The sequence below is a fragment of the Pelodiscus sinensis genome, chromosome 9 (genome assembly GCF_049634645.1).
Source record: "Pelodiscus sinensis isolate JC-2024 chromosome 9, ASM4963464v1, whole genome shotgun sequence".
Lineage (NCBI taxonomy): Eukaryota > Metazoa > Chordata > Testudines > Trionychidae > Pelodiscus > Pelodiscus sinensis.
The window spans coordinates 16,265,337-16,278,503 of NC_134719.1; the positions used below are offsets into that span (position 1 = coordinate 16,265,337).

Below are 13,167 nucleotides of genomic sequence, written 5' to 3' on the forward strand. Positions count from 1 at the left end.
CTGGGATGCCCCCCCCCCCGCCGGCTTCCCCCGAGGCTTTGAAAGCCGCGGAGGGGCTCCGGCGGGGGAGCAGCCCAGGCGCGCCTGGGATGCCCCCCCCCCCCCCGCCGGCTTCCCCCGAGGCTTTGAGGATCCTACTTCTACTTCGCGGATTTTCATCTATCGCGGTAGGGTTTGGAACCTATCTACCGCGATAAACGAGGGTTCACTGTATTTCCCCTTTTTCTTCCACCCCTTTTCATCCTCCAGCTTGGAACACATTTCAAACCATTTGGCTTGTTATTTGACTACTGTAGAGTGGCACTTATTGCTAAGGGTCTTTTGCTATTCCTATGGTGGATCCCACGTCATGATTGCTACACAGGTTTGAAAAATCATCTCTGTGGATGATTCTCTTAAGAAGCTTTCACTGAAGAATAGGTGTGTGCTAACCTACTGGACTCAGTGGTAGGTGATGTTAGATCTTTCAGCAATTCTGTCTGTGTTGTATAAGCACTGGGGATGTAAGCGACTAGTCGAGTAGTGACTTGACTATCACTTCTTCCCTTCACCGTCCCCCTGCCTCTCTCTGATAGAGAGAGAGGCAGCGCGGAGGGGGAGGCAGGAGCCCTTCCCCCCAGCACTGTCTCCAGAGAGGGCAGGGGAGGCAGAGGCATCCCAACTGCTGTGCCTCCCCCTTTGAAATGTACAAGAGCTGCCCAAAGTTCCATCAGCTACTTGATTAGTTGATTAATCTAAATTTAACATCCCTAATAAGCACCAAGTATTTTCTCTCATTTCTCAACCTAAAAAGAAGTCTGACGATCTGGAGATGTCTTGGAAACTCTTTAGATTTGTCAGTGTCTAATTATAGGTTTTCAATACCCATACAATGTAGAAGGCTTGTGAAATAGAATATCACTATAGGAAATGTAATTTCTGATAGGGTGATAAATTATGTTAAAGTTTTTGTCTCTTGCTGAAATAATGGCAAGCAAATTTCCCTTTCCTGCAAATTTCTGTGGGTCCATGCTTCAGTGAGTGTAGAATCATAGATTCATACGGCTGGAAGGAAACCCAAAGATCATCTAGTCTAGCCCCTTGCCAAGATGCAGGATTTTCTGTGCTATAACTTTTAAGGGACCAGTACATTTTACCAAGATGTTAAAAGACAAATTGGCATCCTTTCTCATGCTTGAGCCCTAAAGAAAAGATAATATCTTAGGATTTACTTAGTAAACCTACCCACACCTGCTTTCTTTACAGATTTTCAGCTCAGGCAAAACTCCCATTGATATCAGTAGGTTTGTGGTTCAGGCACACAGGACTGGGGAACGATGGTTTCTATTACTGGTTCTGGCACTCATTTCCAGGATGGTCTTTTTCATCTCCATCTTGGTTCCTATTCTTTCTCCTCACCAAAATCAGTTGCTTGTTGCCATGCTGTTTGCAGTGGCTCACAACTGTGAGTGCCTACCTCAGGACGGACTGTCAGAGAGAGGGCAGGTATCCCAAGCTGTTGGGGTCTTGTATAATTAGATTTCACTAGGCCAGTAGCAGCACATGTGAACTTCTGGATCACTATACTGGTCTTACCATGGAACCACAGACAGTCCCCTTAGAATCTTCTGTCTATCTTGCCATCCAGACAAATTGAACTTTATGGTAATGGTCATTTAAATAAAAAATCACACCACAGTCCTGAGAGACTAGTCACTTACCCCAGATATGTTGATACTCCAACTCTTACACCAAAGACAACTCTATAGCAAACCAACCAGAGGTGACATACGAGATTAATGATGGTAATAGTTGATCTTTTAGAGAAAAAGGAAAAACGTTAGTTGAAAAAGCCTGGAGCTGTGTGTTGAAAACAAAATAAGACAAACACGCACAAATGGAGAAAGAAAAGAACAGCGAGGGTAGAAGATGCAGCTTCTGTCTCTGAGATGGACTCTCACTTGCAGTTTCATTGCTAGAAAACTCTTGCACAGCACAGTTTTATCAGCTACTGAGAGTCCTGGGAAACTTATGCCAGGATTGAGCAATTTAGGACATTGCTTTTACTTGTGTTACTGGTCACAGGGTTATAGCTATGTTGCTATTTAAAAAAAAAAACTATTTTGGATGCGAAGTCAGACACTTAATAGACAGAAGGAAAAAAGAGGAATAGTAAAGAGAAGAAAAATGGTGACAAAGAAAGAAGGGTGTCTGCGGGAGAGCCAGCTTGGCCAGAGCCAGTAGAGGTATTGATGTCATCCGAGTCCCTCTCTCTGGCCCTGTTTCTCAGGATCAGAACAATGTCTAAACAGTCTTGGTATCTCAGGAGATGGTGGGAGAGGCACCCATGGTGGTAAAGCTTACTACAGTAGTTTTCAGTAGACAGTTATTTTTTACACTGGTTAAATTCTGCTTCTTGACTTTCTTTCGAATCATTCCTTGTAAGACCCCAAAAGGGAACAATAGATGAAACCTCTCATCCAGTCTTTATTTTGTCCAATTAGATTAATTTCTGATGTACCAATTTGTTCATTTTCAGTTCTGCCCTATTTGCATTTACAAGGCATTATGAACTTTGACTTGCTGCTTAGTTATAAAAGTTCCCATCAAAGCTGGGTGGTAAAGACAATGCTCTTCTTTTAATGCCTACTTCTAATGGATTCTCACGTCTTTACATCAGAGTATGAGAGGCAGAAGTTTCTTTCTGTTCTTTTTTAAATTAATGTTAAGCATCACAGCATACAAACATTCAACATAAGAAATCTGTGTTGCAGAAAATCAAATGTAGTTTCCAAGTACCTGTCTGAGGGTTTTGATTCCCAGAAAATAAAGTAAATATCCTGCCATATTTTGTGACTGTGTCACAGTCTCCCATCAAAAATAAGAAAAGATTTCAAAATGGTGGCCCTTATGAAATTCTAGTTGTTCTCTTGCTGTTATATTTTTGTAGAATGTTGTTACACAGCCTTCATCACTAGGGTGTCTGAGAAGCTAACATAACAGATTTTCTTTCCAAAATAAACCCTTTCATTTAAAAAAAAATTAACATAGAGTGTCACTGAAGAATAACTACATGGAATAGTTGAAAACCTCAAGGGAAATGTATTACTTTGACTACATTTTCATTTTTGTATAATTAAAATAATTATAGCTTACAGGCCTAACTTCAGCTAATTAAATTTTGGCCTCTGATTCATTTGCAAAGTAGGATTACTGGTAATTTAACCAGTGTAAAAAATATAAATTCTAATCTAAGCAATTTTTAAGAAAAAAGTATGGCAATTCAACTGAATCCAAACTTTTTATAAAGCAGATCTAATATCCCTAGTGGATAACTTTTTTTTAAATGGGGGGGGGGGGGGAATAAGACACATTTATAACAGGTTATTAATCTGCTGTTTTGAACTCTGAATGTCTCTCTGTAAGTATTCCACTCTTGTGATTTTTCTTAAACTTTTCCTTTGAGTAATGAGGTACAGTATAATATACCACTTCTCTCACCACCAGTGGGGCCAACAGCCTTGCCAGGCCCCTAGGCAAGGTAGGGGAGGGGTTTGCTCCATGCCTCTGGAAGGGGTGTGGCATTGTGTGGAGGGGATGGAGATGGGACTGGGGCTATGCCGTCCTCAGTGCTGGCCAGAGCATGCTGTGCACACTGCTCCAGTTGTGATTTAAAGGGCCCAGAGCACTGGCTGCCCCCTGCTGCCACAGTAGAAAATCTGGGAGCTTCAGGCACTTTTGTATGACTGGTCCCACTTTGATTCTCTCCCTCCCACGCCTGCCCATCGGTGGGCGTGCACCACCACCTCTAGAACTGTGTCCCTTTGTGTGGTAATTACAAATAATAACAACTTGGAGCTCTTCAAACTTTGGGGTAGCCTTGTTTTCTTGGTATTTGATCCTTTCATGTTTTGTGTACCTCAAACTGCTATAGACTTCCCAGGGACTCTGGAGTGTACAAGGAAAGCAGAATCCTATCTTCATGTGCAAAAACATGTATTTTGGCACATCCAAATATTAACCTTTTTTTAAAAGAGGGCGTGGAAGAAAAAGAGGAATATATTTTACAGGAGTAGTTGTAAAATATGGATATTACCATACAGTTTGTTGCAGGATTACCTTCACTATTTGAAGAGTATTCACTTCTTGATTCGCTCTTAGAAAATAATCTCAATAATATATTTTAAAATGTGTCCTGGGTTTTTGTTGTCTTCAGATGGAGAAAAGGAGAGTTAGCACCATGTGGCTAGCAAGTGCAACTTGACCTAGAGGCCATAGTTAGATTAGCTGTTAAAAGGTTTGTTAGAAGTTGTGTTTAGGTAACTTTTCTCATACGGAATTTTTTAAGAACTTGCCATAAATGATCATTAACTTGACTGTGAAAATCAGACATTGTTTATTTAACAAAGGTTTGAGCAGTGAACGAATTCTCTTGTCTCATTTGTGTTCAGTGAGGGTAATAGCCACTAATATAGACAAAACTAGAGGCTGACCATTTCTTGTATAAGGTTTTATGCAGTATGTTAATCATTTTATAGCTTTCCTGGAATACTGTGAGCATTACGATATTAACTCAATATAATAGAGAGAGAGCTTTGAAAATAAGAATGACTAAAATATTGAAAATTAACATTTTTCTCCATCATAAAGCCAAACCATCATGGTCCATCTTGAAATCATGATAGAAAAATAGGGTACTCTTCAAATAAATTCAATATTTATTTTTTCCATAAGGGAAAATATAGAAAAGCTAAATTAATATTATGAAGTGTTACCTCTGAATTCAGTATTGCAACCTGCCGTCCTCCTGCACATGAACTAATGGCAAGATAATAGCCTTGACTGTCCAAATCAAAACTGAATTTTAAGTGAGTGCACTGATAGGTTATCACCAGCATAAACTGCCCAGCGGCACAGCTTCACAGGTGATTAATCAGCCCTGCCCAGTTAGAGGCTCAGGGCTCTGTGCATAGAGCTGACTGGACGGGGTAGCTTGGAAAGAACACTGGTTTCCACTGTTTACTTTCTCCAGTATGCTTTTTCATACAGTGCATTTGTGCTTGAAACCTTTTCCGGCATACTGATGTATCTTACTAAAAGGAGAGGAAAAAATGTAATGTACAATGCTAATAAGCCTATTTTGAAGAGCCTCATGGGCAAATGGATTTGTATTTAATGCACCCTTCATTTTCTCTCTATCCCTTGATCTTCTTTTTAACTTGTCATCACTGAAGTATTGAATTACACACTATAAATAAGTTCAAAACTATACATATTTAGTTTTAATTAAATACGTTTGTCCATTAACCAGTTTTTCCCCATTCTTTTTTACCAGATAAACAATCAGATATTGTATGGAAGAAGCCACCAAAACGCCTCTGCAATAATTAAGACTGCTCCATCAAATGTCAAGTTGGTTTTCATACGGTAAGACCAGTTCTTATCAAAACCCCCTTCCATTCAGAGCCCCTTCCATTCCCTTTGGAATAGGATAATTTTTTTTCTTAACCATGTTACTGAGCATTGTTGAGGAGTTATCTGTAATGTTTTTTAAAATATCTTTCCAAGGATAACTGTGATGGCTTGGTCGCCCTCTGGTGAATAGCTGACACAGATGTTTAGTGACTGTTTATCTGGTACCTTTGCTGCCACCAGTGTATGCACACCAAGTATTTGCTCCTTGTCTCTTAGACTTACAGTTAAAAGGTCCTAGTTGTGGCTCCCTACCCAGAGATACGCTCCAGCATGTGTTAATTGGGTAGCATCACTTCAGTGGCAGCAGTCAGGTACCTAAATAACCTTAGCACATATCAGGCTTAGTCATAAAGTCAGTGAAAACAAAGCTTCTTATTTATTACACCAAGAACAACTGTAATCTAACATGGAATTGGAAGTGTTAGTTTTATAGACACAAATTGCTCATCTTTCCAGATCTATGTAACTCTCTTCAGCATCTTAATTATTTACAAATAGACATACATACTGTGCCAGGACCTATTGGTATGTCTGGTGTCACCTCTCGACACCTACCCTTGGTGCTCAGGTTGGCTTCGGGAGTCCATCACTTCCTCTGAGGAATTTCTGCCCTCCAAAGCCTACATAGTCTTACTTATGTGGGAAGTGTTTGAAGCTAGCGACACCAAGCTGAGGTCTCTTTGGGTTTCCTCCTCAGAGCTCTGCTAGCCCTTCTTAAGTGAGCCGCTCTCTCCAGTCTGACCCTCCAGCTCCTGTTCCCTGTGATTGCCCTGTCATCATTCCCAGATCTCGCTTCTCAAGATCCATTTTCCGGATGTCGTCTTGACCAACTCTTTCAGAGGCTCCGACTCCCCTGGTGTCACCAGCCCCAACAGTCCCTTCACAGTAACTCTGTGGAAGCCTGAGAGCTGCAGGGGGCAGTTCACACCTATTAGAGCTGTGGTTTAAGCTGTCTGCAAACTCAGTATCATTGCATCATTCACGTTTTCATGTTTTCTTCTACTACAGTCATCAGCTCTAGACACTTTTTTTAAAAATGGGCACTAAGATTGTGATGTTGTCAGATGTTTATATTGCATAAGCACATTCCTGTGTCTTAATCTGGCCTGGCTGAGAGAGCAAACATCCTGATGAATTTTCTTTCTTTTGAAATCATTCCCTGTAGCTTCTGTAGAACTCCTTGGCCTGCTACAAACCTATAGAAAACTAAGCAGTTCCCATATAGATTGGCTAATTTATAAGGGGTGTGTTAGGGAGGTGAATGGGTACATGTTGCTGGGTTATGCTTTCTGGGTAATGGTTAACTGGCTCTCAGGAGCATCCCCTGGCCCGCCACAGGCAGAGGGCTTCTCCAGCCCTGCTGGGCCCACTGCACCATGGGTCGGGCTGGCAGAGCTGGCAGCCCCCACCTGGGATCCTACTTAATTAATTAACTGGTTAAACCTAACTAGTTAACCAGTTAACTAATTAAAGGGGATTTTACAGAGACAGGAGGAGGATGGGTTTGGCCACTGGGAGAAAAGGGCAGGTTAGGCTATTGGTTATGAGTTCCAACCAGCTCTCAAAAGGGGTTAGCAGCTGACCTCAGTGTTAGAAAAAAGAGAACTTTTCATGGAATCCAGAAAGGTTCAGTCTTGGAGACAGAGCCACTTGGGGAGAGTTGGCAGGGGAGAGCATGAAGCATCTTGCTTAATGTGGAAAGTGACTTCTTCTAAAAGTGGCGTTGGATAGGGTTAGAGAATTGGGGAAAGGCTCACTTGGAGTCAAGAAGGGTACAAGACCAACCTTGTGGTGGTTATGTGTTGGAGGGAATGAGATACAGCAGTGCACCACGGATCATTATATGTATCTTTCAGTTCCTAAGGATTAAATATGAGTGTATTTCTTATGTTTAGGTCTGCTCAGGAACTGCAATTTCTGTCCTGCAAAAACATCTGAATTGCAGAAAGGTCAGGGGGAGGGAAGAGAATTCCAAACTAGACCAAACAGAGATATGTGAGATTTTCACTGGGAGGTACATTTACACCCTCTTTCCTCCCCCTCCCCCCCCCCCCAGCCAAAAAAAAAAATTCTGATCCAGCCTCCCCAGCTCTGCAGCAGCTGGACACAAGTTGCCAAGGAACTGGGGAGGTAAGCAAAGAAGCTGCCAGAAAACCTGCCTTGTTTCCCTCAGAATATTTATCAAAATCAGTGGAATCTTTTGAGTTTTGCTAAATCAACATTCTCCAACAGAAAAGAGTTCCACTGGAAAATTTTTGACCAGATGTATTTCTGTTCTAAGCAGGAAAACTATCTTTATATTATTCTGGCCATAAATGTCTTGAGACACCCTAACTTCCTCCACCATAGCCCAGCCCTAACACTTTAGAGTTACCATTGCTATAACTTGGGAGAAATGTGCTCCACTTATATTATTAGCATGAGGACTGTCTCTTGCATATAGTTCTGGTTGTATATACTTTAATATTAAAAAATTATTAACTTGGGACAAATGTATCTAGTCTAGTTTTGGCTTGCCTTGTTTAATTATCACCCCACCAATTAATTACATAGCTTTCTAGCCCATATATATTTGTGCAGTGTATCATATACTTCATGTTCTGTTCATAAATACATATTATAATCAAAGTGTAAACACATTTGTGAGTGTTTAGACTCACACATCTGTCTTTGAGGATCACTATACACAAATATAATGGAAGATCTGTATTAGTGCAATGAAGAATGAGTTGCTGTACTTGGCAGAACAGAGGATTCAGGGGAGATTAATGACTTTGCCTGCAGCTCCTATGTTACTTTCCTTAGCTATTGAAAATTAAATGTCACATATAACAACTCACTCTCCATTAGTTAATTGCATGTGGAATGTGTGTCTGGTGTGAAAGCTCCAGAGGGTAAAGCAGAACACATGAAACTGAACCCCAGAACTAGATTTAGAGCTGGCTGTCAGGCTGTGCCTCAGATGAACAGACTGCTTGTGAAATCTGCTGCCACTGCATTGATCAGACTCACTTTTCTTTCAGCTTTCGGTAATTAAAAATGCCACAAAGCTCATATTAAAAGTGTGGTTTTGAACATTTTTAGCATTTGTTTTGGGACACATTTAAGGGAAATTCATCTCTAAAAGCAATAGAAGTGTGTGCCTGAATGCTCCCTTTTTTCCAGTTTGGTCATCCATTGGAATAAGAAGAGCTTCTTTTTAAAAATAACAGTTCCTCTGCTACATGCACTGAATTGGGAATACTGTAGCCATTGAATGTGTTCTTTTTTTACTATCTCTTTGGCTGAAAAGGTGTCATTTTAAAAGTTGTTTTCCAAGTAGTTAACATATGTATTATCTTTAGACTTCAGCAGAACAAGCATCTTGTCACTGCTGCCTACATTATATTATGGTACATTGATAATCAATGTGCCTGTCTGTTTGACCTGAACACCCTTTCAAATATTAATGCAAAGAAAGGCTCTCCAGGGGAAAGTGTTATTAGCAATCGGAGCAGCAGCTGCAATGAATAGGCAGTTAAAAGGGGAGGGGGGAAACAACCCCAAACTCATGGTGTCTAGACATAAATTTATCCTATAAGAAAACCTAATACATCATGAAAGTTTGTTTCAAAATTCTGCAAAAAGCAAATGTTACAGGTTTAAAGTCCAGTTACACTGTATTAAATGAGAAACTATAAACTACTTAATATACATTGCTCTAGGCCCAATGATCAATATAGCTCCTGGAACCTTCTTCTATATCTTCTTATTTAAAAAAAAATCCCCATACTCCTCCACTTTGTTCTTTTTTGAGTGATGTCCCTGTGGATGCTCCTCTGTTGGTGTCAGGCTCACCCTGGTGCTGCAGATCAGAGACTCTTTCTAGCAGTGTCCATTTCAGCGTTCTAGTCAGGCCTTTCATGTGTGAGAGTGGCACATGCCTTTGGAATTCACGTGTGCGGCCCGACTCCCCTCAGATCCTTCTTGACCACCCTATGTTGCAGATGGAGCTTGATCCCTCTCCTCTTCAGTTCTCTACAGATAGGAATTGATTTCTAATTAGTTAAAATTGTTAGTTCTCTGTTAAATTTATAGTTAGTAATAGTTTTAAAAAAAAGTGTTGTAAATAGTTAAGGCACAGGTCCTCAAGGGCTGCAGTCCTCTGACCTCAAAAAGGGGGGAGGGAGAGGAAAGAAGAGAGAAATCTAGAAGAACAAACAGAGAAGGGAAACCAGATAAATTGATTATCCTCAAAAACTCTGAGAATACAACTTGCCAGGCATATAGCTACTGACGTGCCACAAACCAAACAAACGAACAAAATGCTGGACTCCCTTGGTTATAAAAGTGTGGAAAGTGCCCACTTTCTATGGCTGCAGGTCTTGTATTTGTTGCCTGGGGGAAGCACATGTGCCCCAGAAGTGCACCCATTGCCGCAGCCTTACAGCTAGAGCTCAGGCTATGCATGCTGCTATTTGATAAAGCGGTCGAGCCACAGGCAAACAGGGATGATACCAATCTGTTGGAGTCTGCCACCAAGCAGCAGAAAACCCCGAGCTCTCCCTCACATAGGCCCTCGACCAAAAAAAGGGTCTCTCCAGCCCACTCCCTGCCCCCAATGGTTAGTACTGGAGACAAACAAGGCACCTCAGGCACTGCATGCCCCTATACCATCAACTGCTACAGCATCCTCTCCCTACACCATATTCCATGGAGACACGCTGGAGCTCCGCCCCACCCTTTATTCCTCCTGAAAGTTTGTTCCGATTTCCACATCAACAAGCCTATTGTCCTTCCAGCCTTATTCCCAAAGCTTCACACCTCTCGAGAAGAGGCTATTCTACACACCCTGGATGTCTGAAGGGCGTTATCATTCTATATAGACTACATGACCCGTCTGGAAATCTCAGACCCTGTTTGTTTCACTTAGGGAGTTCCCCTAAGGACATTTGCCATGCTGCTTCCTGGCCCTCTATCCACATGTTCATGAGGCACAATGCAATTTCTGCATGAGTGGACATGAACTCCTTTCATCTGCACATAAAACCTAGCTGAAACCCACCATCTATCTTTGGGTACCGCTTCGTTGTGCCCAGCTCTTGAGAGAATAAATACCTTACCTTCCTGAATATAGAGACTTACTCATATGTAAGTTCCAAACCAGAGGAGCCTGGGACAAAGTTTAAAAAATGGGGGAATGGGAGAATTTCAAACCTGTAAATAAAGTTTTTAGCATCAGCCCATATTTAACAGGGCTTTGAAAGCGTGTGTTGGCTCACTTCTTTTGAAGGGTTCTTTTTCCCTACTGTCTCCTCCTCCATGCATCTTTCCTGTCTGCACGGACAACAGCTTTTTCTGGCTAAAATGCAAGCTGTGACAGTGTTAGCGACTACAAGCTGTGCTGGTGCATTTGCTGCTTGGATGACTTCAGCTGTGTCCCTCTCACCATGCAGGATCTGGACGGAACAGAGTGCTATTGCATTTATGCTTGAAAAAAGGGGTTGAGCCATTTGCAGATAGCCAAGAATTTTTACTATAAAGCTTTTCCCGTTAGTATTAGGAGTTTCTGGGGCAGTTCCACCTTACCTTATTGTACCAGAAAGTCACAGCTAAATGACTGAAGTGAGCAACAGAATAGCAACTTCAAAGCAGATACATTGGCCTGTTTTTCAGTTGGAGAGATTGGTATATTATACAGGTTACAAAAATCAGCAGCCCCCAAGAATGGTGATTCATCCAATGTAATAAACTCAAGTAGAAGCAGCAACAGTAGCGTATAATGTTAGGCTTTCCAGTGTGGTCCCCAGCTGTGATCTTCTCTTATTGTGGAATTGAGCAAAAATGAGCTGTGGATATCTGCATCCACATCCACGGATCTGGATACCCGTGAGTATAAAATGGATATCCACAAATGTTATGGGCTCTCCTAACAATCTCTTCATCTGCTTTTTTACACCCCATTCACTCTCAGCAACAAGAATCTAATACCAGGATTTCAGTTATCTCCCTATTAAAGGCTCATCTCCCACATTGCCGTTGGCAATCCCCATGGCAAGCAGAGCCCTGTGCACACGCAACTGACTTCTGCTAAAGTACCAGCCACAGAAATTAGGTATAATGGATCCTTCAGGGTCCAGTGAGTGAGAGTGAATGGGTTGTACAAAGAGGTGAACATGTCCTTGTGTGTATAGGCAGGCATGAGCCAATCCTGACCATAGCAAAAATACAAGGTGTCTTCAGCCTTTCTGTGTCTACCAAGAAACAAATCCTAGCTCAGCAGCTAAAGTGTAATATGGAAAACTTACACTTTCTCACATCCAGATAGTGTTAAAAACTGCCTTTTCCTGGAACTTTTGCTGATTAGACAAATTGCTATAATTGCAATGAGGAATATAGAAGTCCCATTGTATTAGAAAGTTTTTCACACCAGCTTATGATCCTTTCCACTATAAAGTTGACAACGCTCATTTAAAACTGTTTCTGGCCAAATTCCAAAACACAGGCCTTAAAGCAGAGCTATTTCCTGAAAGCCTCGTTAGTTTGTTACATAAACTTGTAATAGCATATGAAAAGTTCATAGTTGTATTGTCACTATATTTTTATTTAGATTCAACACATGTTGCTATTTTTTGCTTTCTCTAGTAGCAAACTGGAAGACACACAGCCTGTAAACATAGTTTGTTTTTTTAAAAAAAAATCACCTGAGCATTGTAAAAAGTATAATCTTTTGGGGAAGCAAAGCCTCAATTCAAGTCTCTAGTTTATATTATATAACACTGTACTCCACTGAGTGGGAATGGAATGCTATTTTCTAGATAGTGTGGTAGATGGATCTTTGGGAGTACCAAGTACAATTTGAACCATTCTGGTCTGAAACTCTGGACCACAGATGTTGCTGCACCAGAGAGCCCTGGGACCAGAGAACCCTCGAAGGCTATTTGCTGTGAGTGGAGCCAGGATCCCCGGAGCCAGGGCTGGTCCCGGAGCAACGGAGCTGCTGCTCTTGGTGCAGCAGAGCCCCGGGGCCGTGGTACCAGGAGCCCTGTGGTGGAATGCAAGTGATTCCTGCTGCCAGAGCCTGAGAGATCCCTTCTGCCAGAGCAAGTGATCTCTGATGACGGAGCCTGAGAGAGACCAGAGTCCATCAGCAGAGGGGCAGAATTGACCTCCCCGAGTCTGACAAACTCCCTCATTCAGAACCGGTTCAGGTCCTGAGAGTGCCAGACCAGGGAAGTCCAACCTGTACTGGAAATAATTACATCTATTATGTGATTTCAAAGGAGCCTAGTAGAGCTAAGTGTCCAAAGCCCACTGGAAATTCAGTGAGAATGAAGCCGCGAACTCCCTAAGCTTTTTTTGAAATACCCAGCGTTAGCCCGCATTGGGTGCGGTTTGCTAGGCAAACTTTGAAATGTTACTTGGCAATAATTTAGAAGAGCAGTGGAAGTTTTACTCCCGATGACTATATAAAATATTTTAAGGTATTTTATTGGGAGATTCTGTAGGGTTTGATTTCCAGAATAGATCAAATATGGGCTGACACTAAAAACTTTATTTACGGATTTGAAATTCCCCCATTCCCCCATTTTTTTAAACTTTCCTTTATGCTCCTCTGTTTTGGTACTTAAATATGAGCAAGTCTCTACATTCAGGAAGTTAAGATATTTATTCTCTTTTTTAAGATTGCCAGGACCCTGCCTACTCTGCAGCCCAGGTACATTGTGTACATTT

The 13,167-nt window shown here is 41.6% G+C and overlaps 1 protein-coding gene across 10 annotated transcripts in view; it reads left to right on the plus strand.

The window, feature by feature from the left end:
- The window catches only part of PATJ (PATJ crumbs cell polarity complex component), a 225,361-nt gene that overhangs the window by 150,437 nt on the left and 61,757 nt on the right, over nucleotides 1-13,167 (plus strand). For all 10 annotated transcript variants that reach the window (XM_075936118.1, XM_075936115.1, XM_075936122.1 and 7 more), the window contains one exon: nucleotides 5,315-5,406. In XM_075936118.1, the coding sequence (XP_075792233.1) occupies nucleotides 5,315-5,406 (92 nt within the window). The remainder of the gene's footprint in view (nucleotides 1-5,314; nucleotides 5,407-13,167) is intronic.